The sequence below is a fragment of the Rana temporaria genome, chromosome 7, assembly GCF_905171775.1.
Source record: "Rana temporaria chromosome 7, aRanTem1.1, whole genome shotgun sequence".
NCBI lineage: Eukaryota > Metazoa > Chordata > Amphibia > Anura > Ranidae > Rana > Rana temporaria.
Genome location: NC_053495.1, coordinates 150,337,033 through 150,363,862, shown reverse-complemented (window position 1 = coordinate 150,363,862; position 26,830 = coordinate 150,337,033). Strand labels below are relative to the sequence as shown.

Below are 26,830 nucleotides of genomic sequence, written 5' to 3'. Positions count from 1 at the left end.
TACTTCCAGCTGACCTTCTGCCAGATCTCCAGAGGGTAAATCAACCTCTTCTGAGGATGCATGCCCCAAATCGAGGGACTCCTCAGAGGGAGAGGGGGACCTTGTGCGTTTTTCCCTTGAGAGAGAGGATGCAATCAAGGTCGCTAATCTCTGCTCCAGACCCCCCATAGCTGAGGCCAGAGCCTCCTGTGTCACAAAAACTGGAGCAAGTGGGACAAGGGCAGAACAGGCATCTGACAGCCCTGATGGTTCACCCTGGGCCTCCTTCAATTTTTCAGGAGAGGAAGCAGCCGCAGGAGCATGCCCGAGATCCTCTGAGCCAGATGGCGATCCCTTTGCTTTTTTTGCTTCTAGTCCCTGAGCCTTTAGCCATGATAAAGCTGAGGTACTCACAATAGTTGCAACTACTTGCGAACCTATAGACCAGCACTGACGCTGCTATTTGATGGTTGGCAAGGTGCAGAGCCCACTATGCGCCTTAAGCAAATGTCACTGTCCCCCACCAGTACTAAATACTGAAGTATGTGCACAAGATCTCTGTGTCCACCGTCAGCCAGAACCAGTTAGGTGGACTGGAGCATATAAGGACTAGGTGTATCACCTGACCTGCTCTGTCCTGTAATCTCAAGTCTCATAGAGAACAGCTGAGATAGACCCCCTGCGCGCATGCGCACGCGCGCGCCGCTGTTAGGCGTGCACCACGAGGCTACGCGCGCACACGTAGCCGCGCGCGCACATGTCGTCACACGCATCTCACGGAGCACGCCGCGCACATTCGTGCGCATCGAAGCAGCGTACAAAAAATTCATTTGTGCGCGCGCGTGCGCCTAAGACACATCAATGTCGCGTGCGCATGACGCTACGCGCCATGCATGAGGATGGAACACCACAGCTCCATGTGAGAACCAGGTAAGCCAAGTGAAGCCAAACATTTTGGACAACTTTTTTCTCTGCTTCTAACCTGCACAGGAGGGGCTAACTACCTGACTAGAGATACCCCTCCTCCCCACAACACACAGGACCATATAGGAGAAGCACAGACAGTTAGCTTTAGGCAAACATAATGGCTCAAATAAAGGAAGGTTACTCCTAGGACCAAGTCCTGAAGCACCTTCACTTACCTGATCCAACGCTGCAGGACTCTGCAAAACAGACAGTCCAATCTTCACCCATCACGGAGAGCAGCGTCTATAGACCTTCAGGGACCGGGGTCCATGGACAGGAACACCACACCCCTGGACCCATATCGCACCCTGTCAGTAAACTTTTGGTATTAGGAAATTGACCAAAGTACTGAATAACCAGGATCCAGCTCTCAAAGAGAAGCATTACAGGCCAAACCCCGTTCTTCTTAACCGGGGCCCGGGTACCGTCCACTTTGGCTCAGAAGCACTTTGGACGGATCCGGATTTCATGGAGGCTTTTTACATCCAATATGGATCCCTCCAGTGGAGCTCCTTGGAGCACATGTTCACTCGTGACCAACACCTTAGACACTGGCAAAAAACTGAGGCACTCCCGGTATGGGAGGGGTTATATAGGGGAGGGAACTTCTTGCCTTAAGGGCGTGCCAGTGTCCACACCTGAAGGTACTCTCTATAACCCACATAGTAATTACTATGCTTCTCTGTGTCCCGTGATGTACGATAAAGAAATTGGGGTTGTACACAGCTTAGTGAGCATAGGTGTTAAGGGGGAGGGAGGAGACAGTTTTAAGGAAAGTTATGTGGAAGCTTGAATTCTACTTTAAAGGCAGCTAGTGTAAGGGCTTAAATTTTTCTTAGTATCAAACTTCTGTAATTTCTCGATCACCAGCACTCAGACGAGAGATGGAACCTGCCCCAGATACTAATTAGGACCTGCCATTTGAATGTGCCAATAATGAACATGCTGATAGCATGAGAAAACAGAATTATGACATTAGAATTGTTCTACTTCCTTATATAATCAGCAGACAGACAGACAGACAGACAGACAGACAGGGGGGGGGGGGGGGGTTATGTTAATAAATATAGAGTGCAGCTGTAGTAGAGCATGTACTTCATTTAATATGTATTTCTAGCTGCTTTCCTGTAGTATGACTTTAATATAGAAGCAGGTGTAGATCTTTCAACAGTCCCTTTCCATGTTACTAAATGTTTGTTGAACCACTTGAGCTCTGGAAGGTTTTACCCCCCTTCATGACCAAGCAATTTTTTGCTATTTATTTGGGGATATTTGATAACCACTGTTTTTTTCTTTTATTATATAAATTAAAAAGAATGTGCAATGACGGCTACAGCGCGGACCCCAAATGCTGGGAGGACGTCAATAGACGTCCTCCCCTTCGCGCGCTTCTTGCGCACCCTGCAGGACTGAGACTCGGGTGATCACAGATCCGAGTAAGGGACTGGTCCCGGCCCCTTACCACGTGATCAGCTGTCAGCCAATGATAGCCGATCATGTGATGTAAACAAAAGCCAGTAATCTTTTTTCCTTACGCTGACAGCGCGAGGAGAAAAAAAAGCCGATCACTGGCTCATGTGTAAGGGACATCGGTCCCGAGGAGGAAGGAGGCAATTCTGCCTCCTCTGTAAAGTTAGTGCCCCCTGTGATTGCCACATGCAATGCCCGCCAGTGCCACCTATCAATGCCCACGAGTGTCACCTATCAATGCCCACAAGTGCCACCTATCAATGCCCACCAGTGGTGCCAATCAGTGCCCACCAGTGGTGCCAATCAGTGCCCACCAGTGGTGCCAATCAGTGCCACCTAGCAGTGCTGCCTATCAGTGCCCATTACTGTCACCCATCATTGCCCATTTTTGCCACCCATCAGTGCTCATCACTGCCACCCAGTGCCCATCACTGTCACCTATTAGTGCCACTTCCCAGTGCCCACCAGTGCCACCTATAAATGCCCTTCAGTGCCACCTATAAATGCCCACCAGTGCAGCCCATCGGTGCCCATCAGTGTAGCCTATCAGTGCCCATCAGCGTACATCAATGAAGGAGAAAAATTAACCATTTGCATAATTTTATAACAAAATATAAAAAAAACAATTTTTTTTTAATTCTGTATTTATTTATTTTTTAACAAAACATAAAAACTGCAGAGGTGATCAAATACCACCAAAAGAAAGCTCTATTTGTGGGAAAAAAATATATAAAAATTTCATTTGGGTACAGTGTTGCATGACTGCGCAATTTTCATTCAAAATGCGTCGGCGCTAAAAGCTGAAAATTGGTCTGGGCAGGAGGGGGGTTTAAGTGCCCAGTAAGCAAGTGGTAAAAGAAAAGAACATCTTAAAAAATTACTAGATAGCGGTTAATATTTCACATTTATTCTCACCTGACTTGTCTTGTAGTTCATCCAGCCTCTCTCCTCGTTCTATCACTTTGGTGATGTTCTCTTGCATAACACCAATCACTTCATCCACCTGGTTCTGTGCACTGCAAATATACACATTTTCTTTTTTTTAAATCCGAGATAATGTTTATTAAGTCTTAAGAAATAAAGCACATACAACCATACAACAGTGATAAGATTCCAAGCAAATCCAGTACAACACAAGATACAATGCCAATATGCACAGTTTTCATCAGATGAACATAAATCAGGGACTTTGCATTGCAAAATAATCAGTTTTTTATTAAAGATGTTGTAAAGGGTCGTTTTTTATTCTCTAAATAGGTTCCTTTAAGCTAGTGCATTGTTGGTTCACTTACTTTTTCCTTCCATTTCCCTTCTAATGTTTTTTTTTCTTTGTCTGAATTTCTCACTTCCTGTTTCTCCTCAGTAAGCTTTCCACCATCATCCATGGGGGTTAGTCAGCCAGAACAGCTTACTGAGGAGTAACAGGAAGTGAGAAATTCAGACAAAGAAAAAAAAACATTTAGAAGGGAAATCGAAGAAAAGGGTAAGTGAACCAACAATGCACTAGCTTAGGCTTCTTTCACACTATGGATTGTATGTCCGTTTTATAATATCCGTTACTACTGTTATTTTTATTAACGGATTTAATAACGGATACATACGGATTAATATTTTACCATTCTTCCTTTATTGAAAACGGATAATGTTTATCCGTATATATGCGTTATATCATTCCTTTCTAACGTCCGTTAATAAAAACCATTTCACCCTTTCTTGAAGTCCAGCTCCAGAAGTCTTTACAGAGCATGCTCAGTAAAATTAACGTCCGTTAACATAACGGACATTTACGGAGACATTTACTAACGTCCGTGCGCCATAGACTTCAATGTTAAAATATAACGGACGTTAATATATCCGTTACTTGCAACGGAAAAAAAATGAGTGCAAGACCCTTCACATATTCCGTAATAACTAACGTCCGTACGTTATAACGGACTATTACGGATCTTTACAGAACATAAAAAAATCCCATAGACTTTAATGATATGTTATAAAGGACGTATAACTTCCGTTTTTTAACATTATCTGACGGATTTTAATACGGATTATTAAAACTGATTTATTTTGTAGTGTGAAAAGGGCCTTAAAAAGGAACCTATTTAGAAAATAAAAACACAAACCTTTACATCCCCTTTAAGGTATAGAGGTTGTTTCCATGTGTTTTGATTTTGATGTTCTTTCTGAAACAAGTAAAGCTATCCATCTTAAACAGAACAGTCAACATAAAATGATTTAATAAATGTATATTGATTAAAAACATTCATGCAAGTCCCATAAGGTACAATTTTTTTATTACAGAAATTGCTTAGATAATGAAAAACAAATGGCTGTCGGATCGCACGGATCAACACAAGAGAGAGAACTTTAGTAGATTCCCTTCTCTCACTCTTGCATGTCCTGCCTTATTACAATCTGAGAAAGTAAAAGATTAATGCTGGGTAGTGTACCACAAAACTGTATGGAAGTAGCTTTGGAAAAATAGGTACGGGCCAAAAATATGTCAGAGAAATCACTTTGAAAAACAGCGGATCGTAATTTTATAACGCTACGCCGTCGCAACTTTGAGAGGCAAGTGCTGTATTCACAAAGCACTTGCCTCTAAAGTTACGGCGGCGTAGCGTAGATCTGCTGGCGTATGGGCGCGGAATTCAAATGTTAAAGATGTGGGCGCGTTTTATTTTAAATTTCCCTGACCCGACATAAATGACGTTTTTTTCTGAACGGCGCATGCGCCGTCCGTGGGGGTATCCCAGTGTGCATGCTCGAAATTAACCCGCAACAAGCCAATACTTACGATGTGAACGCCATTCTACGCAAAGCCCTATTCGCGAACGACTTACGCAAACAACGTAAAATTTTAAAAATTCGACGCGGGAACGACGTCCATACTCAACATTGAGTACGCCTCATATAGCAGGGGTAACTTTACGCCGAAAAAAGCCTTACGGAAACAACTAAAAAAATGCGCCGGCCGGACGTACGTTTGTGGATTTGCGTATCTATCTAATTTGCATACTCAACGCGGAATTCGACAGAAGCGCCACCTAGCGGCCAGCGTAAATATGCACCTTAAATCCGACGGCGTACTAAGACGTACGCCAGTCGGATCTAGCCCAGCTTCAGGCGTATCTTGTTTCAATAGATACGCCGTCGTAACTTCTTCATGGATCTGCCCCAGATTATTCATGTAGTATTTCCTTTCTAGAATCCATCTGCACTTAGCTCAAACATGCAGGCAGGAGGGTGTGCTTAGCTGAGAAAGCCCCTCCTTCCTTTCTCCAGATGAAAATAAATAAATGCCCATTAACACTCCTGGGATGTATGTCGTCATTTTGGCCTAGGCCAGAAAACAGGAAGCATCTGAAGAAATGTAAAAAAATTAAGTTTGAAATAAGTACTGTATATACTGGAGTATAAGCCGACCCGAATTTAAGCCGAGGCACCTCATTTTACCACAAAAAAATGGGAAAACGTATTGACTCGCGTATAAGCCTAGGGTGGGAAATGCAACAGCTACTGGTGAACTGTGCCCATCTGCAGCCTCACTGTGCCCATCTGCAGCCTCACTGTGCCCATGATTACGGTGTCCCGATGTGTCATGCAGTCTTAACTGTTCGGCGGCCGTCCACTGCAACAAAGCCCCGCCTCCTCCTCATCCGTGATAGACAGAACACTGATTCAGTTTCCCAGCAATGTATCAAAGTTCCGTCTATCACGGACGAGGAGGAGGCGGAGCTTTGTTACAGTGGACGGCCGCCGAACAGTTAAGACTGCATGACAGACCAAAACTCGAGTAAAAGCCGAGGGGGGCTTTTTCAGCATAAAAAATGTGCTGAAAAAGTCGGCTTATACTCGAGTATATACGGCAAGTACAATATCCCTTCCTATCTATTTACCAATGCTAGCAGTAGAAGGATTAAAAACGAGTAATGTTCAATGAGAGAATTCAGTTCCATTTTAACCACTTAAGACCCGGACCAAAATGCAGGTAAAAGACCTGGCCCCTTTTTGCAAATCGGGACTGCGCCGCTTTAACTGACAATTGCGTGGTCCTGCGACGTGGCTCCTAAACAAAAGTGGCGTCCTTTTTTTCCCACAAATAGAGCTTTCTTTTGGTGGTATTTGATCACCTCTGCGTTTTTTATTTTTTGCGCTATAAACAAAAATATAGTGACAATTTTGAAAAAAATTCAATATTTTTTACTTTTTGCTATAATAAATATCCCCCAAAAACATATATACAATTTTTGTTTTCCTCAGTTAAGGCCGATACGTATTCTTCTACCTATTTTTGGTAAAAAAAAATCGCAATAAGCGTATATCGATTGGTTTGCGCAAAATTTATAGCGTTTACAAAATAGGGGATAGTTTTAGTGCATTTTTATTAATTTTTTTATTTTTTACTACTAATGGCGGCGATCAGCGATTTTTTTCGTGACTGCGACATTATGGCGGACACTTCGGACAATTTTGACACATTTTTGGGACCATTGTCATTTTCACAGCAAAAATGCATTGTTTATTTAGAAAATGACAGTTGCAGTTTGGGAGTTAACCACAAGGGGGCGCTGAAGGTGTTATGCGTTCCCTGAAGTGTGTTTACAACTGTAGGGGGGTGTGGCTGTAGGTCTGAAGTAATCGATTGTGTCCCCCTATAAAAGGGATGACACGATCGATGACTGCGCCACAGTGAAGAACGGGGAAGCCGTGTTTAAACACGGCTCTCCCCGTTCTTCAGCTCCGGGGACCGATCGCGGGACTCTAGCGGCGATCCGATCCGCGAGTCCCGGGGTGGAGGTCACAGAGCTTCGGACCGGGTCGCGGGCGCGCGCCCGCGACCCACCGCTGGGCTTTATACAATCACGTACAGGTACGTGATTGTGCCCAGTGATGCCATTCTGCCAACATATATCGTCGTTAGGCGGTCCTTAAGTGGTTAATAAATATTTAAAGCAGGGGTCTCAAACTGGTGGCCCTCCATCTGTTGTGACACTACAAGTCCCATCATGCCTTTACTGTGGGAGTCATGCTTGGAACTGTCAGCAATACAAAGCCTCATGGGACTTGTAGCTTCGCAACAGCTGGAGAGCCGCCAGTTTGGGACCCCTGATTTAAAGTCAGCCTGTCTGTATTGAAGTAAAGCATGCTTGTTATACTCGCTGTGGAACCCAAGGGATAATCCTCCAAATTGTGTAAAAAGGCCGTTTGATCCAGTCTTCTGATTCCCCCTTCTTCCACTGTCCCCAATCCATCTTCTGATAGTACAGAGCTTTTGAAATCACTCTGCACATGCTCAGTTTGGTGTGTATTGCTAGAGAGTTTTTTTTTTCTTGGGATGGTGCATATGATCAGCACAGGGCCAATCAGCACTGTCCAGACAGAGGGACAGGGGTCCTGCAGCCTCATAGGACAGTCAGAGTAGAATGAAAAATTCTCCTACAAGTTTTAACCAGACACAGATAGAGATTACAAGACTGCTATATACTGCCGATGAGGAAAGGTATTTAGCCATTTATACGTAATTGCATTTCCATGTTTTGTGTACTGTGGGAGACCAGATATAGTGAATGCAGGGTCCTGGGTTTAGTAACGCTTTAAGCAAATACTATGAAATATAGAATATTGCAACTACCATTTTTTATTCTACATTCTGCTTCAAATAATATATAATTGTTAGTTTTAAAGCGGAGTTCTGCAAATACTGCAGCTGCTGACTTTTAAAATAAGGACACTTACCTGTCCAGGGTGTCTGTGATGTCCTCACCCGAAGCCGACACGTCCCTCAGCTCCGGGTGGAGGCGCCACCATCTTAAGTAAGGGAATCAGGAAGTGAAGTCTTGCAGTTTCACAGCCTGGTTCCCTGCTGTGTGTTCTGACTGGTCCCTGCTGTCTTCTGGGACCTGTGTGTTTTCCAAAAGACAAGGGCGGGGGGGCCGGATATGGTGTAGATCAAAAACGGATACTGCGGCGATCTTTCCCCGGAAGTGGAAGCAAATACCTGTATCAGACAGGTCTCTGCTGCCCCCTCCCCCGGGGGAGGAATCCAGACAGCGGAAGTTCCATTTCTGGGTGGAACTCCGCTTTAAGTAATTTTCAAGCCAAAAAATAAATAAAAAATATGATTTTAATGTGTGTACTGTAAATGAAAAAAATGCCCCAGTCCTGAAGTGGTTAAACAAAACATAAAGAGTAATGTATGCTGCATGCTATTTTTGTCAAGTAGATCACGTTCATCCAGGTTAGGAAGTATTTCCCTGGCTCAGAGCTGGAAGACACGTATTTGTGACCAAGGGGTCAGAAGTCAAATACCAGCATTAAATAAAAGGAAAGTGGGGAGATCCTGATCCTTGATTCATACCCTTCACCGTTTCCTTTAAACACCAACTGTTACACATGAATCAAATATCAAATAGCTACTAATGCATAACCTAAGTAACTGCAGCGAAATGAACTGTGTTGGCCATCGATGAAAGCACAAAATGATACAAATTAATAACCAACTCACTGGATTGAAAATGCAAGCTTTATTTGCCAAGCACATTAGAATATTAGATCTACGAATCACAAATCTATATACAAAACTACAAAAACGTATAACGCACACATTATATTGCAGCTTACCAATTCTTAGATATGAAGGCTGCATCGGCTTTCTTTCTATTTTCATCTGGTAATCTAGCAAGTAAAGCCTCGTACACACGGGCCAGAATCTCATCAGGAAAAAAACGTGTTTTTTCCTGACGAGATTCTTTGCAAGAATCTCTTGCCGCCCGAGTGTACAGACACTCCTTTCAAAAGAACGCGGTTCTTTTAAAAGGCAAGAACGTGGAGACGTCATTGCGTGTGACGAGCATGCGCTCGTCACATTCTATGCCGTCACCGCCATCTTGCTTCACCCGACCCATGCGGTGGAAGCTACCGTGCATGCGTCAAAGTCATTTCGAGCATGCACGGGTTTCCACGGCGACAGGTAAGTATACACACGCTCTGGTTTTTCTCGTCGGGAGACAGGTCGACAAGAATCTCGACGAGAAAATAGAGAGCAGGATCTCTATTTTTTGTTGAGATTCTGTGCCGATTTCCAGACGAGAAACCTGAAAGCCTCGTACACACGCGGCTAGATTCGGCAAGAAAGCTCTGCCAGCAGTTTTCTTGCCGAGAAAACCGAGCATGTGTACGAGACTTCAGTCTTGCTATTTTTCACAAGCACAAGCTCTCCAACAGAATGCATCAGTTTACATAGGTGAGACAAACCATGTAACACTGGCAAGGGCGATTCAAACAATCAGCTGTTATGTATTCATGTAAAATCCTCCCCTCCCCCACTCTCTTCCTCCTTAACCCCTACCCCTTTCCCCTCTCCTCCCTTCCCCCTCTCTCCCCCCTTCCTTTTTCCTTCCCCTCTTCCCTCCCCAACCCCCCCTTTTTTTCCCTCCCCCCTCCCTTTTCAACTCCCACCCCTCCACCACTCATCCTCACTCTCACCCGTTCACTTCCTCACTCATCACCTCCATATCTCCTTTTTTTTGGCACGATTTGGTTCACCTATCACATATGCACATCACTTCTCTACCTCTCACCATCAACATAGCCATGTGCTTATAGTCATTCTTAATTTTCAGTTAATAGGTCCATCTCTCCATCCCCCTCGGTGGCTTTGGCACTTGAGCTGACGGGATTCACGTTTCTGGGTAAGCAGCACAGCCACTGCTCCCCAATGTTTTTAGGTCTCTATAATTGTTTTTGCTGTCAGGTTGACCTGTTTGAGTTTTTCTACTTATGTCAACCTTTCTCTATAGTGAATGATTGTATATCAATTCATTTCAGGAACTTCTCTGGACGAAGCGACGCTGGTCGCGAAACTCGTAGAGAACCCTTCTCGTGACTCTTACCTGTACTGTGATCTTCCCCAAGGGGATTATCAGTCTCGGTGACACGTATGGTCTGTCACGATGTTTGTATTGTATTGTCTATGTTGTTTGATGTTTTTTCTCTCACACAGCACATGCATACTTGCAATGACACCCCAAAATACATTCTGCTACTCCTCCTGAGTATAGTGATACCACATGTGTGAGACTTTTACACAGCCTGGCCACATAGAGGCCCAACATTGAAGTAGCACCGTCAGGCGTTATAACCCAATTTCTCAACCACCCATTACAGTTTTGAAAACGGGTTCTCTGGTGGCGGGTACTCCTGATGGACTGGTGGCGGGTACGCTGGTGGCGGGTACTCCTGATGGACTGGTGGTGGGTACTCCTGACGGACAGGTACTCTGGTGAGGTGGCGGGTACTCCTAATGGACAGGTACTCTGGTGAGGTGGTGGGTACTCCTAATGGACAGGTACTCTGGTGAGGTGGCATGTACTCTGGTGAGGTGGCGTGTACTCCTGATGGACTGGTGGCGGGTACTCCTGATGGACTGGTGGCGGGTACTCTGGTGAGGTGTCGGGTACTACTGATGGACAGGTACTCCTGATGGACTGGCGTGGCGGGTACTCTGGTGGCGGGTACTCTGGTGGCGTGGCGGGTACTCCTGATGACAGGCACTCTTTATTTAGAGGGGGCAATCTGGGCACAGTGGTACTTATGTAGTGTTTTACCGATGTGTAATTCACTGTTGCTGATCTCCTCCTCACACTGGATCTGTGTGTGAAGAGAACAGCAATAGTATGTTACACACACAGGGCTAGATTCACATAGATCAGCGGATCTTTAGATCCACGTGACCTATGTGATTTAAGATCCGCTGCCGCAAGTTTGAGAGGCAAGTGGGTAATTCACAAAACACCTCCAAACTTGGGCGGCGGATCGTAAATCCCCCGGCGGAATTCAAATTCTGCGGCTAGGGGGAGTGTAGCATTTAAATCAGGCGCGTTCCCGCGCCGATTTAAATGCGCATGCGCCGTCCGCAAATTTTCCCGGCGTACGCAAACAAAGTAAAAAAAATAAAATCGACGCGGGAACGGCGGCTATACTTAACATTGGCTGCGCCTCATAGAAGCAGGAGTAAGTATACGCCGGGAAAACCGCTAGGTAAACGTCGTAACAACACTGCGTCGGGCCCGCGTACGTTCGTGAATTGACGTATCTCGCTGATTTACATATTTCTCAACGTAAATCAGCGAGAACGCCCCCCGCGGCCATTTTTAAATTGCAGTTAAGATCCGACGGTGTAACACAGTTACACCTGTCGGATCTTAGGCATATCTATGCGTAACTGATTCTATGAATCAGTCACATAGATACGACGGGCCTAAGTCAGAGATACGACGGTGTATCAGGAGATACACCGTCGTATCTCTTTGTGAATCTGGCCCAGTGTGTTGTGTTTATATTTAGTGACCGGCTGTGATTGGACACGTGGTAGAGAGCCAATTTCATTGGCTCTTTACCCTGATCTGGGCTGGGCTGTATCCATGTGAACAGCCTCAGCCCAGATCACAGCACTGCGCGCCCCGGATCGCGGCTCTGCGGGCCCCTGGGGGACCGCAGTAGCGGCGGAAAGCCGAGGACGTCATATGACGTCCACCCAGGATAGGAGGTCACATCTGTGGCTGAAAACGATAGGGGGGTTTACTTACACTTTAATGTGAAAAACCTTCTGTGCTGCAGCTGCCCCCCAGACCCACCCCCCCCTTTTTTCTTACCTGAGCCCAATCTGATCCAGCGATGTGCACGAGAGCAGCTGTCTCTCCTCATTGGACAGATTGATAGCAGCGGAAGCCATTGGCTCTCGCTGCTGTTAATCAAATCCTGTGACACGGGAGCAGAGCGGGGCCAGGTCCTGCTGTCTGTGTCAATAGATGCAGCAGGGGGGTTCAGTAGCAAGCCTGCATGGGTGCCCCCCAGGAAAAGCGGCTTTCCGTGGGGGGAACCTAATAAAGAAGAGGGGCTTGGAGGCCTCAAAAGAAGGACGATTGCGGCTGCTCTGTGCAAAACCACTGCACAGAGCAGGTAAAGACATTTTTTCTCAAATGCACCTATCAACAAGTTTCCATGACCCCCTGCCACGGACCTACTTTTTTTTATGGACCAACTTTACTACTGGTTAGTCAGACTGTCCATCATAGTAACATGCCAACAAACACAAGGCCAAAAGGGTAGCCCAGAGCCAGTGACCAAGAACGTTGTATTACAGATTAGACAGCCCTGGGGTTCAAGAATCCTGGGGCACTCTGCAAGAGATCAGAGGTGCTTGCTTTTCAGTGCCAATGCCGTTTTATACCCAGAAGTCCACTTTAAAAGAGAAAATATTATGGTGCACGAGAATACAGGTTAAGGGTGGCACAGATGTTTTGAAGAAGTGAATTTTTCACAGCTCTGTAATTGTAAAAACATCCTGCTTGGACTTAGTCACAGAATGGGTTTTATTTGCATTCCATGTACTTCTTCCAAAAGACACACGTAGAGGATTGTAAGAAGGAATTTGTAACAGAATAGCATGCTCGGTTCTGGCTGGGTTCAGGATAAAGAAATCTTGCCGGTGGATGAAGGGCATCTAAGCTGCACATCCCAAAGAAAATAGCATTTAAATATATTAAGTCTTAAAAATATTCAGCTTTCTACAATTCACACCTGAACGCTTGGTTAAATAAACCAAATCAACAGCAAAAGTCTTGCATGGCACCAGTACCCTTAGGTATGGCTTCATAAAGATTGGAGAAATGATTGCATTTCATCCTGTCTCAATGTTATTCAATTCTACAGTAATATTTTTCCAAGTTTATTTATAAGTGATTAACCACATGCCGCCCGCCGATACACGTCGGCAGAATGGCACAGACATGCACAAGGACGTGTATATATACGTCTCCTTTAAAAAGCGGCTTTGTGGACGTGCGCGCTGCAAGCTCCTTGACTCTGACCGTGGGTCCCGCGGACTAGATTGACGCGGGTATACCAGCGATTGTGTCACGGTGAGGACAAAAGGGGGAAATGCTTATGTAAATAATCATTTCCCCAGTCTTCCTAGTGACAGGACAGTGTACACAGCTTCCTGTAATCGGAAGCGGTGATGACTGTCGTGTCACACATAGCCTATCCCCCTACAGTTAGAACACATCCCTAGGCACACTTAACCCCTTCAGCGCCACCTAGTGGTTAACCCCTTCACTGCCAGTGTAATTTTCACAGTAATCAGTGCATTTTTATAGCACTGATCGCTGTAAAAACGACAATGGTCCCAAAAATGTGTCAAAAGTGTCCGCCATAATGACGCAGTCACGGTAAAAATTGCTGATTGCCGCCATTACCAGCAAAAAAAAATATTATTAATAAAAATGCCAAAAAACTATCCCCTATTTTGTAAACGCTATAACTTTTGCGCAAACCAATCAATAAATGCTTATTGCGATTTTTTGTTTACCAAAAATATGTAGAAGAATATGTATCAGCCTAAACTGAGGATTTTTTTTTGGTAAAAAATATATATTTTTTTCAAAATTGTCGCTTTATTTTTGTTTATAGCGCAAAAAATAAAAACCGCAGGGGTGATCAAATACCACCAAAAAAAAGCAGTGGAGATACGACGGCGTATCTGCTGATACGTCGTCGTATCTCTGTTTCTATCTATACAACTGATGCGCATAGATAGCCAGAAAATCCGACAGGTGTAATTGTTTTACACTGTCGGATCTTAAGATGCAATACTGCGGCCGCCGCTGAGGGGAGTTTGCGTCGTAAACCAGCATCGGGTATGCAAATTAGGAGTTACGGCGATTCCCGACGGTTTTTCGCGTTTGCTACGTCGCCGCTAGTCTAGTTTCCCGTCACAAAGTTAGTCGTTTTTTTTGGTGCCTTAACTTTACACACCAATCGTATTGCTGTATAAAGTATGGCCGTCGTTCCCGCGTCGAAATTTAAAAAATAACGTCGTTTGCGTAAGCCGTCCGGGAATACGGAATTACGCTACACGCGTCGCCGTTCGAAAAAATTACGTCACGGCGCGCAATGCACGACGGGAATTCGGAAACGGAGGATGCGCGGTAGGTCCGGCGCGGGAGCGCGCCTAATTTAAATGGCACACGCCCATTTAAATTGGCCCGCCTTGCGCCGGAGGCCGCCGGCGTAGGTTTTCATTGCAAGTGCTTTGTGAATCAGGCACTTGCGATGAAAAATTGCGGCGGTGTAACGTATCTACGATACGTTACGCCGCCGCTCTTCTATGTGAATCTGGACCTATTTGTGGGGGAAAAAAAGGCGTACATTTTGTTTGGGAGCCACGTCGCATGACCACGCAATTGTCAGTTAAAGCGACGCAGTGACGAATCGCAAAAAGTGGCCTGGTCTTTGACCAGCAAAATGGTCCGGGGCTTAAGTGGTTAATGGGCATCTACAAACAAAAATGTAAAATTCACAAATTTCAAGTTGTATTTTTAAAATTATTTCTACCGTTGGCATCGTCTCCCCCACATACAGCGAGAGGAACCGATGTTGCTGCTTTCACTGTATGACGTCAGAACTCGGAAGCGACAAGGATTTTGTCCATCTGGTTTTTGTTTGTGTGCTTACAAGCCATTGCCAGCTTGTGAAGCAGATCAAACCAATCTTGACAGAATGTCGGAACTGGCTGGGGCATAGTGGTTAATAAAAAAAAAAAAACTAGGACAACTCTTGCAAGATGATTTAGAAGATGTAAAAGAGGATTTCCTAAAAATGGCTTTCCTGATCTTAACAGTTTTACCGCGATTTTTGCTGCGTTTTTGCTTCGATTTTGACGCCCAAATCTGCCTAAAAAAAAGTCTATGAACTTGTTTGAGCTTCAAGCGTTTTGGAGCTTCTGGCTTCAGGCGTTTTGGAGTGGAGATGTGAACCATCTCCATAGAGAATAATACATTTTTCCAGCGTTTTGGAGCTTCAGGCTTTAAGCTACAAAACGCTCGGGTGTGAATGGGGTCTAAGGGCCAGATCCACAACCAGCGGGCGCAACGTAACTTTTGTGATTTAAGTTACACCGCCGCAAATTGCCCAAGTTAGTGCCCGATCCACAAAGCACTTACCTGGAAATTTGCAGCGGTGTATCCTAAATCAGTCCGGCGCAAGGCGGGCCAATTCAAATGGGGCGAGTCCCATTTAAATTAGGCGCGCTCCCGCGCCGGACCTACTGCGCATGCTCCCGACGTGCTTTGCGTTACGTTACGCCGAGTTTTGTGAATCGCGACGGGTAAAAAAAAAAAAAAAAAATTGACAGCGACGCGGGAAAGAAGGGTATACTTTTACATGGTGTACTAACTTTACACTTTGTAAAAGCAGCCCTATCTTTGCGACGGCAAACTAATACTTACGGCGACTTCACGAAGGGAAAAACCTTTGTGGATCTCCGTAAGTGCTAATTTGCATACCCGACGCTGGTTTACGACGAGAAATGCCCCCAGCGGCGGCCGCGGTACTGCATCCTAAGATCTGACAGTGTAAAACAATTACACATGTCGGATCTTAGGGATATCTATGCGCAACTGATTCTGTGAATCGGCCGCATAGATAGAAACAGGGATACGACGGCGTATCAGCAGATACGCCGTCGTAACCCTTTTGTGGATCTGGCCCTAAGTGTTTAGTTTTTAGTTTAGGATTATGGAAAAAAAAATCCAGACTAATAAGACCTAAGACAGGAGGGACTAATGGTTATTTTTTTTTTTTTTAAAGAGGGTTGGGTTCCCCACCTCCCCCCGATGAAGAAGCAGCTCTGTTCTCAGCTGCATAGTAAGAGCTGGGAGAACAGAAAAGCGAGCACACGTATCGTCCCAGTGTGCAGCGGGGCATGTCAGCATGAGCCTGATCATCGGATTAGCTCACAGCACAGCCAGGAAAATTACCATGCTGTGCTCTCATGTCTAGTGTGATCAGTTTTAAAAGGAAAGCAGAGGGACTGGCAGGAACACCAGTGACTTCACACAAAGGAAGCAATACAAAGAGAACAGGATACTTTCTTATACAAGGACATGGTATAGCAGGCACATATCTGGAATACAAAAATGTTGTGTTTACATATGCTTTAACCCTTCTGCGGCCACTTTATTAGTGTTACCAATTAACGCCGTCTTTTCCCTGTGCTAGGACTATTTGATTGGATAAATGCTTTCAAGTACTTTACTTTTGCATTCAAGCTTCAGGTGTTTTTGTTTTAAAAGCAATAGGAGTAGATCAATTACAGGATAAAAACCCATCTGTAAAAATGCTAGATTCACATATTTTTAGGGACTCCCATTTAAGGCAATAAGGCCAAAAATGACCAATTCTGCCTCAAAAGTACCCAATGGGGGTTATTTACTAAAGGCAAATCCACTCTGCACAGATTGCTCAGCCATTCAGGACGCACAGCGCGACTTGCGCATGCGCAGAGAGCACGTGGCTGTGAAGCCGCACGCTGTCAGAGCAGGATGGCCACACTTGTGATGCCATCGCCTGGAGGAGGTGGGGGAGAGAACCGAGGCTTTGGGCGGCTGCATCGCTGGACCGTGGGACAGGTGAGTGTCTGTTTATTAAAAGTCAGCAGCTAAACTTTTTGTAGCTGCAGACTTGTAAATAAACAGAAAGACGAGTGGAACTCCTTTTTAACCACTTAAGCCCCGGACCAATATGCAGCTAAATGCCCAGAGGTGTTTTTACAACTTGGCACTGCGCTGCTTTAACTGGTAATTGCGCGGTCATGCAATGTTGTACCGAAACAAAATTTGCGTCCTTTTCTTCCCACAAATAGAGCTTTCTTTTGGTGGTATTTGATCACCTCTGTGGTTTTTATTTTTTGTGCTATAAACAAAAATAGAGCAACAATTTTGAAAAAAATTCAATATTTTTTACTTTTTTCTATAATAAATATCCCCTAAAAATATATAAAAAAACTTTTTTTCCTCAGTTTAGGCCGATACGTATTCTTCTACATATTTTTGGTAAAAAAAAAATTGCAATAAGCGTTTATCGGTTGGTTTGCGCAAAATAGGGGATAGTTTTATTGCATTTTTTTTTTTTACTACCAATGGTGGCGATCAGCAATTTTTTTCGTGACTGCGACATTATGGCGGACACTTCGGACAATTTTGACACATATTTGGGAACATTGTCATTTTCACAGCAAAAAATGCATTTAAATTGCATTGTTTATTGTGAAAATGACAGTTGCAGTTTGGGAGTTAACCACAGGCCCCCTGAAGGAGTTATGTTTCACCTAGTGTGTGTTTACAACTGTAGGGGGGTGTGGCTGTAGGTCTGACGTCATCGATTGTGTCTGCCTATAAAAGGGACGACACGATCGATGACGGAGCCACAGTGAAGAACGGGAAAGCCGTGTTTACATACGGCTCTCCCAGTTCTTCAGCTCCGGGGAGCGATCGCAAGGGGGTGGCTAGAAACGAATAGCCGCCCCCTCACCCATGATCGCCCCCCGACGATTTCCGACCGCCGTATGTACTGGAGGGGGGTCCCGATTGGACCCCCGACCCACGTTTAGGCAGGGACATATGGGCACGTCGTTCTGCCTGTCCGTGCCATTCTGACGACGTATATGTACATGTGGCGGTCGTTAAGTGGTTAAGTCCATTTTGATATTTTTTACTATTATTGCAGAAGCACTGCATTCTTGTTTTTGAATTAATCACACTACACTATAAAGGCTCTTCCACCTCCTGCTCTTTTTTTTTTCCAGTGGAAACTTTGAGCTTTACCAAAAACCCCTGGCCTGCACCTCAGGATCCTTTGGTCCACAATCAACCACCACACCCGACCGTAAACAGACTTGGGCCCTTTTACAATCGCCTAGTTCCAACTCCGTCCAGTTCCATGAAAAAAAAATACACACACACGGAAAAAGATTGGGTCCTATTTCGCTTTTCCAAAACTAAAGATGGTGGAACGGAGGTAGCCTGATGTAAAGGGACCCCGTTTCCATCTGACAGTCTATAGATCATACATGGGTCTGTCAAAAGACTGAAACAGCATGGATGTCTCACGTAGGACATCTGTCCCAAATTGCATTAGTTCAGCATGGAATCTGCTGATGGATTCACTGCTAAACATGGCGGAACCAGTTCATTTCTATGGTAACTTCATTTGAGTAACAAACATTGGAAATTCCTTTTTCAAAATGTAAACAAAAGGATTGTATGCCGGTACCAGCTCATGGAGAGGCCCAGCATTACAGAGGAAGCTGAAACTATACAGGAGGGAATATAGAATTATTATGAGCCCAGTGAAGCATGCAATTGCTTTCTAGGAATGTAGCACAACAATAATCAAGAGTTAGAACACTTCTACTTTGTTGTAAAATGGGACCCAAGCTCTGCTTTTTGGGGCTAGTGATTGTACAGCCCTATAAAGCTTAAATAAATAAATATTATATTATATGCATTCTATGCATTAAAGCGGGGGTTCACCCTATCGACAGGAAAAAAAAATTTTTTTTTTCTTTTACCTTTAAATCAGGCACTGTAGCGCGAGCTACAGTATGCCTGTCCCGAATTTTTTCCCCCCATACTCACCTTGTAGTCGTCCATCGAAGATACCGGGGAATGGGCGTGCCTCTGGAGACGGAGGATGATTGACGGCCGGCTCTGGCGCGTCACGCTTCTCCGGAAATAGCCGAAATAGGCTTGGTCTTCACGACGCGTGCGCATAGCCTGTGCGCACGCGCCGTGAAGAGCCGAGACCTACTCCGGCTGTCTTCGGGGAGAGTGACGTGCCAGGGCCGGCCGTCAATCATCCTCCCTCTCCATAGGCACGCCCATTCCCCGCGGGAGCCGAAATCTACGATGGACGACTACGAGGTGAGTACGGGGTTAAAAAAATCGGGACAGGCATAGTGTAGCTCGCGCTACAATGCCTGTCTCGATGGTAACATCATGTGGGTCAGGGTGAACTACCGCTTTAAGGTGAAAAAACATCTGTGGATTATAGGGCTGCAACTAACGATTATTTTCATAATCGATTAGTTGGCCGATTATTGTTTCGATTAATCGGATAATGGCCTTAAAAAAAAAAAAAAATGACCACTTTTTTATTTCTTTGGACCAATTTGTTGTTGGGCAGATTACAAAACACAAATTGCCGCAAAAACACATTGCATGCTTTTCTGCAGCTTCTCCATTGAAGTATATTGAACAAAAAAAAACAAAATGGCACCGTTTTGCGTTAAAAAGTCTGTGCCCTTTCCAAATACGCAGCAGCTGAAAAAAAATCATGGATGTGAACGTGTCCCATAGGAAAACATGTAAATGAACTGTAGTGTGTTTCTGCAAAAAGCACCAAAAAACAGAGGTGTGATCCAGGCCTGAGATGTTTAGTAACATAATGGGATTAAAAAAAATAAAATAAATAAGTACAAAAAGAGCAAATAATTGCTATTGTAAGGGGTTAATTTTTTTTCTGTTGGACAGTGAAAGTACCGTATTTATCGGGGTATAGCGCGCTCCCCTAAAGTTGCCCCGAATTCCTGTGAAAAAAAGTTTTTTGTACTTACAGTTTTGGTGTCTTGCGCGGCGTCCATCGGCGGCCTCGTCGGGTCCGTCTGCGGCTTCGGGTGTCCTCTTCGTCAGGTCCGGCGTCCTCCCCGCTCGTTTCCCGCGCCGAGTTTGAATACTGCGCCGACATATACAGAGCGCAGTACACTCGTGTATTGTCGGGCAGGCTCAGCTACTCTCGCGCTGACGTCCTGTACGTCCAGGACGTCAGCGCGAGAGGACCCGAGACTGCCCGACAATACACGAGTGTACTGCGCTCGGTATATGTCGGCGCAGTATTCAAACTCGGCGCGGGAAAGCGGGTATCGGCGTATACCGCGCACCCACGATTTTGCCCTGATTTTCAGGGCAATAAAGTGCGCGGTATACCCTGATAAATACGGTAATATTTACAGTAGCGATTTGATTTTTTGTACTATAAAGGGCCAATTTTAGTTTTTTTAACCCCATTATGTTACTGGCCGATTAATCGATTATGAAAATTGTAATCGATTAATTTCATAATCGATTAGTTGTTTCGGCCCTAGTGGATTAGCGGCTCCCCATTTACTTACCTGACCCCTCGAAAGTCCCGCGCCGTGAACGTGCAGGCTTCTCGGCTCATACATTGGTTGATTGGAAGCAGCGCAGCCATTGGCTCACGCTGCTGTCAATCACATCCAATGATGCGGAACGCTGGGGGGCGGGACCGAGTGATACAGTGAGCGGCTATAGCCGCCGGCTGTATCACTGGAGCGCGCCTGCAAGAACTAACCATCATGCGAGCACGCATGAAGGTGGTTAGTTCTTGCGGGGAGGAGCCGAGACAGCCGCCGAGGAACCCCAGAAGACCAGGTTCGGGGCCACTCTGTGCAAAACGAGCTGCACAAATGGAGGTAAGTATAACATGTTTGTTATTTAAAAAAAAAAAAAACATTTTTTATCTTTAGTGTTTGTTTAACCACTTCCAGACCTGCGCACGACGATGTACGTCCTATTTTTAAAGACGGATATCTCGGTAACGGCAGCAGCTGCTGTCACAACCGAGGTATCCATCTTTAGTGTGCGCGGTCTGGAATCCGATAATGGCGGTCTCCGCGGCGGATTCACCGCGAGATCGCCGTTATCGGTGGCGGGAGAGGGCCCCCCCCCCTCCCGCCGCTCTCCCGTGCCCTCCGCCGCTTACCGGAGCCGTCGGTAGCGGCGGAGGCGATCGGATGCTGTCGGCTGGTGAGCGGGGACGGGACTGAAGGAAAAATCTCCTTCGCCCGTCCCCATAGCTCGGCTGGGCGGAAGTGACGTCAAAACGTCAGTCCCGCCCAGCCTCTTAAAGAGACAAATTTTTTTTTTGGTCATTTGAAAAAATTACATTTTGTATTTTTTTTCTATTTTTTGCATTTAAGCCCAAATATGAGATCTGAGGTCTTTTTGACCCCAGATCTCATATTTAAGAGGACCTGTCATGCTTTTTTTCTATTACAAGGGATGTTTACATTCCTTGTAATAGGAATAAAAGTGATAATTTTTATTTTTATTTTTTTTTCAGTGTTAAAAATTCTAAAATAAATAAAAATAAATGCGAAAAGCAAAAAAAAATTTTCTTAAAGCGCCCCGTCCCGACGAGCTCGCGCGTAGAAGCGAACGCATACGCGAGTAGCGCCGACATATGAAAACGGTATTCAAACCACACAAGTGAGGTATCGCCGCGATCGTTAGAGCGAGAGCAATAATTTTAGCCTTAGGCCTACTCTGTAACTCAAAAAATGCAACCTGTAGAATTTTTTAAACGTCGCCTATCAAGATTTTTAAGGGTAAAAGTTTGACGCCATGCCACGAGCGGGCGCAATTTTTAAGCGTGACATGTTGGGCATCATTTTACTCGGCGTAACATTATCTTTCAAAATATATAAAACAATTGGGCCAAATTTATTGTTGTCTTATTTTTTAATTCAAAAAAGTGAATTTTTTCCAAAAAAAGTGCGCTTGTAAGACCGCTGCGCAAATACGGTGTGACAAAAAGTATTGGAATGACCACTATTTTATTCTCTAGGGTGTTAGAAAAAAAAAATATAATGTTTGGGGGTTTTAAGTAATTTTCTAGCAGAAAAAAATGTTTTAGTCTTGCAAACACCGAATCTGAAAAACACCTAAGGTCTGGAAGTGGTTAAATTATTTGAACTGAAGAGAAAATAGCCTAACAACATTTGTTGTCAAGATCTCCAGTGCCTTGAAAAAGTATTCATACCCTGAAATTTTCCACATTTTATCATGTTACAAACAAAAACAAATGTATTTTATTGGAATTGTATGTGATAGACAAGGAAAATGATAAATGGTTTTCATTTTTTTTTTTTACATATAAATATCTGAAAAGTGTGGTGTGCATTTGTATTCAGCCCCCTGATACCCCTAGTATAATCAATTGTCTTCATAAGTCACCTAATTAGTAAATAGAGTCCACCTGTGTGTAATTTAATCTCAGTATAAAATACAGCTGTTCTGTGAAGCCCTCAAAGGTTTGTTAGATAACCTTGGTGAACAAACAGCATCAGTAAAGCCTAGGAACACACCAGACAGGTCAGGAATAAAGTTGTGGAAAAGTTGTGCTATTTTTTTCTTTACCTGCATGGCAAAGGCTTTACATTATGTGACAAAAAAAAGTTTGTTGTGTCAACACAGTGGTACTGTGGACACTACATAGATGTAAGGTGCCACGTCCTATTTAGATTGGATACAATTTGATAAAGAGAGCTTGGACTTTTTAGGCACAATAACACAAGTTACAAAAATATAAAATTTATTTAGAAAAATAAAAACATGGAATCTGACAACAAATAGTCGGTGTGTTACTAAACATGCAGCTGCACAATTATGAGGGATCTCCCTGGAAAAGACCACCCGCCATTATACTCAGCAGTGTTTTCCTTTATAAATTTGTGGCAATGTTTACTATGAGGGGTGAACTGTGCTAGCGCTCATTTCTTCCCCTTTATTTGCCATTTCACTGCATCTATCTTCGGCCCTATACCTCCTCCCATTTGTAAACATTGGTCGTGTTTACAGCCGATCTCTACTCTTATCTGACCCCTCAGCAGCCATTTTGTAATTTGTCTGCATTGCTTCTAGCTGCGAGCCTGTGTTTTATATTTTTATTTATTCAAATATCCTGAAGAAGTGCAAGGTGCGTGTGATACATTTGCCTATATGTCTCAGTTTACTGCTCCCTGCTAGCCATGGGTAGAGGTAGAAAGGAATTTCATGTGATTCATTCCTCTGACAGGTTATTGACGTGCTAATGTCCCCTCACTATTTCTAAAGGTTAATTGATCTATTGTGTTGTGTGAAGGAGAGCTGGGTTTAAGTGGCTTGTGTTAATTATTCTGATTGCTTCATTGTGGTAATTATCTCTCTATATGCGGGGTCGAGCGGTCTGGTTGATGTATTCAGTACAGCTAGTGCTCAGCGTCATTGATGTCATGGTCTAAAGAAAATGTGTTTTCAGCATCGGCCCCGTCATGTCTACCTAGTCATCTGTATGGAAGCCCCAGTGTGAGGGGGGCGGAGATTTGTCATTGTAACAGTTTTGGAAATGACATATAAGCTGTGTGATATAACATTAAAGTCTGTGTTGTTCAAGCAGTAAGCTGGTCTCATGTGTGGCTTTCTGGGCGATTCCAGGGATATCCCTCCTCGTGGAATATTGGGGTGATTTTCGTTATGGGAAGAAGGGAACGTTGACGGGGATATCATACCGATACCGTCACAGTGCGCAACATGTAGAGCAAGATATCACTTCACTGCAATATAACTGTACTCTTGGATTCACCGTTACTATACAGCAAATGTATTTGTTGTCAGATTCCATGTAGCGATAAGTCGGTTATATTTAGCTATATATTCTTTTCATTGGTTCATTTTATCAGTGTGATTTTATATTTGTTTTGTCATTTTTTCTAAATAAATTTATATTTTTGTAACCTTTGTGCTGTTGTGCCTAAAAAATCCAAGCTCTCTTTATCGATTTTTTTTCCCAATTATGTGACACTTACCTTAAAGCGGATTTCCGGACAAAATTTCACTTTTTAAATATAAATACCCCTGTAATACACAAGCTTAATGTATTCTAGTAAAGTTAGTCTGTAAACTAAGGTCCGTTTTGTTAGGTTGTTACAGCATTTAGACACTTTATAAAATAGAAATTGACTGGGGCCATCTTAAGTGTGGGCATCATGAAGCCAGACTGTATGACTTCCTGGATTTCAGCCTTGCAGATCTCACACATGCTCAGTGCTGCACAAGCAGTGTAATAGGTTTCAGCACCTGTACTGTCCAAGTCACATGATTCTTCGAGACTGGGGAGTGCAGAGACTCCTGGAAAGTTACACCCACTACATTCCCAGGAGTCTGTGCGGTGTAGGTTAGGAAGCTTAAGCACCTAGGTGCAGGAAGTGGGAAGATTAACTATTCTGCCTAGCAACAACACTTTGAAGGCATCTAAAAAAAAAAAAAAAAAATTCTTAAAGGACTAATGACATTTTTTTAAAACTACTGATGTAATGTTATATTTATGGGTGGAACTCCACTTTAAAACAAAGCCTTCCAGCGACGCAATGTCATCACTGGAAACAGCTTCTATGTTCACCCGTCTTGCATGCGTGCGGGAGCCGCAGGTCACAGCACAGGGCTCTGAAGAAGCCCTTCCATCAGAGAATACGCCAGTGAAATCACAGTAAAAAAAGTTCAGGAGATATTCACACTACCTTTAGGTATGCCCTATTATACAGGATCTCACAAAAGTGAGTACACCCCTCACATTTTTGTAAATATTTTATTATATCTTTTCATGTGACAACACTGAAGAAATTACACTTTGCTACAATGTAAAGTAATGAGTGTACAGCCTGTATAACAGTGTAATTTTGATGTCCCCTCAAAATAACTCAACACACAACCATTAATGTCTAAACCACTGGTAGCAAAAATGAGGTGAGGTGCCAAACTGAACTTCCAGTGACCAGTATGAGAGAGTGAAAGTGATAACAATTTACCACACCTGCTCCCCATTCATACCCGAGACCTTGTAACACTAACGAGTCACGTGACATCGGGGAGGGAAAATGGCTAACTGGACATTTTCACTTGGGGTTGTCCTCACCTTTTGTTGCCAGCAGTTTAGATATTAATGGCTGTGTGTTGAGTTATTTTGAGGGGACAGCAAATTTACACTGTTATACAAGATGAACACTCACTACTTTACATTGTAGAAAAGTGTAATTTATTCACTTTTGTCACATGAAAAGATATAATAAAGTATTTACAAAATTAAATGTTAAAAAGGAAATAATTTTGAAGCACTTTTTGAACGATATTCATCAAGTCATCGAATGTACTGATGGGAATTTTCATCCAAAAAGAGTCACAGGGGTAGTGAATTAAAATTCACGGGGGTCCGGTCGGAAAAAAATTCTTCCAGCGGAGGTCCGAATGTCATATTGGTGCTATGACGCCACATGATATCCTCCACTTCACAGCGCCCCCCCCCACCACACACATGCACACACCTTTAAGACCCACACACCATCGAAATCGACATAAAAATCTCAAAATACATTTCTTTCATTTTTATGCAGCACAGATCAGTTGCGGTGCATAGAAACAGAATGCATTTTGCACCACACTGCTCAGCACGCAGGGGCGCTGTTTCAATGTGAACAGGACACATAGAAAACAGAGACCTGTGTTTTGCCAGTGCAGAAATCATAGAACCCCTTTTACATCAGTGTCCTCAGCCCCCCCCCCCTTACATCACATCCCCCTGCCTCATCACAAACCCCCCATTACAGACTGACCCCCCCCAAATCACAGACCCCCATCACATACCGATTCCCCCCCCCCATCACAGATGGACACCCCCAGCACAGACTGATTCCCCACAATCACAGATTGACCCCCCAATCACAGACTGAACCCCCACAATCACAGATCCCCCTATCACAGGCTGACCCCCCCAAATCACAGACCCCCTATCACAGACTGATCCCCCAATCACAGATGGACCCCCCCAATCACAGATGGACCCCCCCACAATCACAGACCACCCCATCACAGACTGAACCCCCCCACAATCACAACCCCCCCCCCAAATCAGACCCCACATCAGACTGATCCCCCCCAATTACAAACTGAACCCCCCACAATCACAGAACACCCCATCACAGACTGAACCCCCCACAAACACAGATCCCCCCCATCACAGACTGACCCTCCAAATCAGACCCCCTATAACAGACTGACCCACCAATCACAGACTGACCCCCCAAATTCACAGACCACCCCATCACAGACTGACCCCCCCCCCAATCACAGACTGAACCCCCCCCAATCACAGACCCCACTATCATAGACTGATCCCTCCACAATCACAGACTGAACCCCCCCCCACAATCACAGACCTCCCCAATTACAGACCACCCCATCACAGACTGAATCCCCCCACAATCACAGATCCCCCCCTATCACAGACTGACCCACCAATCACAGACTGACCCCCCAAATCACTGACCTCCTATCACAGACTGACCCCCCAAATCAGACTTAACCCCCCCCCCCCGAATTACAAACTGAACCCCCCCACCCACAATCACTGAACACCCCATCTTAGACTGAACCCCCCACAATCACAGATCTCCCTATCACAGACTGACCCCCCCCCAAATCAGACCCCCTATCACAGACTGACCCACCTATCAGACGGACCCCCCAAATTCACAGACCCCCCCATCACAGACTGAACAACCCCCTCCCTACAATTACAGACCCCCCCCCCATCGCAGACTGACTCCCCCCCATCACATTCCTCTCAATAGTAAACCCCTGTCCTGTCCTGCACAGCACAACACTCCCCCTCCCCACAGAAAACCTACCTTATTCACACAGGACATGGAATGTGGCCGCTCTGGACAATGGGCGGGACCTTTCCC

General features: G+C 44.7%; 1 protein-coding gene across 3 annotated transcripts in view; it reads right to left on the bottom strand.

Moving 5' to 3' along the window:
• VAMP4 (vesicle associated membrane protein 4) overlaps positions 1-26,830 on the bottom strand; it is a 79,736-nt gene that overhangs the window by 13,892 nt on the left and 39,014 nt on the right. For all 3 annotated transcript variants that reach the window (XM_040360128.1, XM_040360130.1, XM_040360129.1), the window contains exon 5: positions 3,331-3,431. In XM_040360128.1, the coding sequence (XP_040216062.1) occupies positions 3,331-3,431 (101 nt within the window). The remainder of the gene's footprint in view (positions 1-3,330; positions 3,432-26,830) is intronic.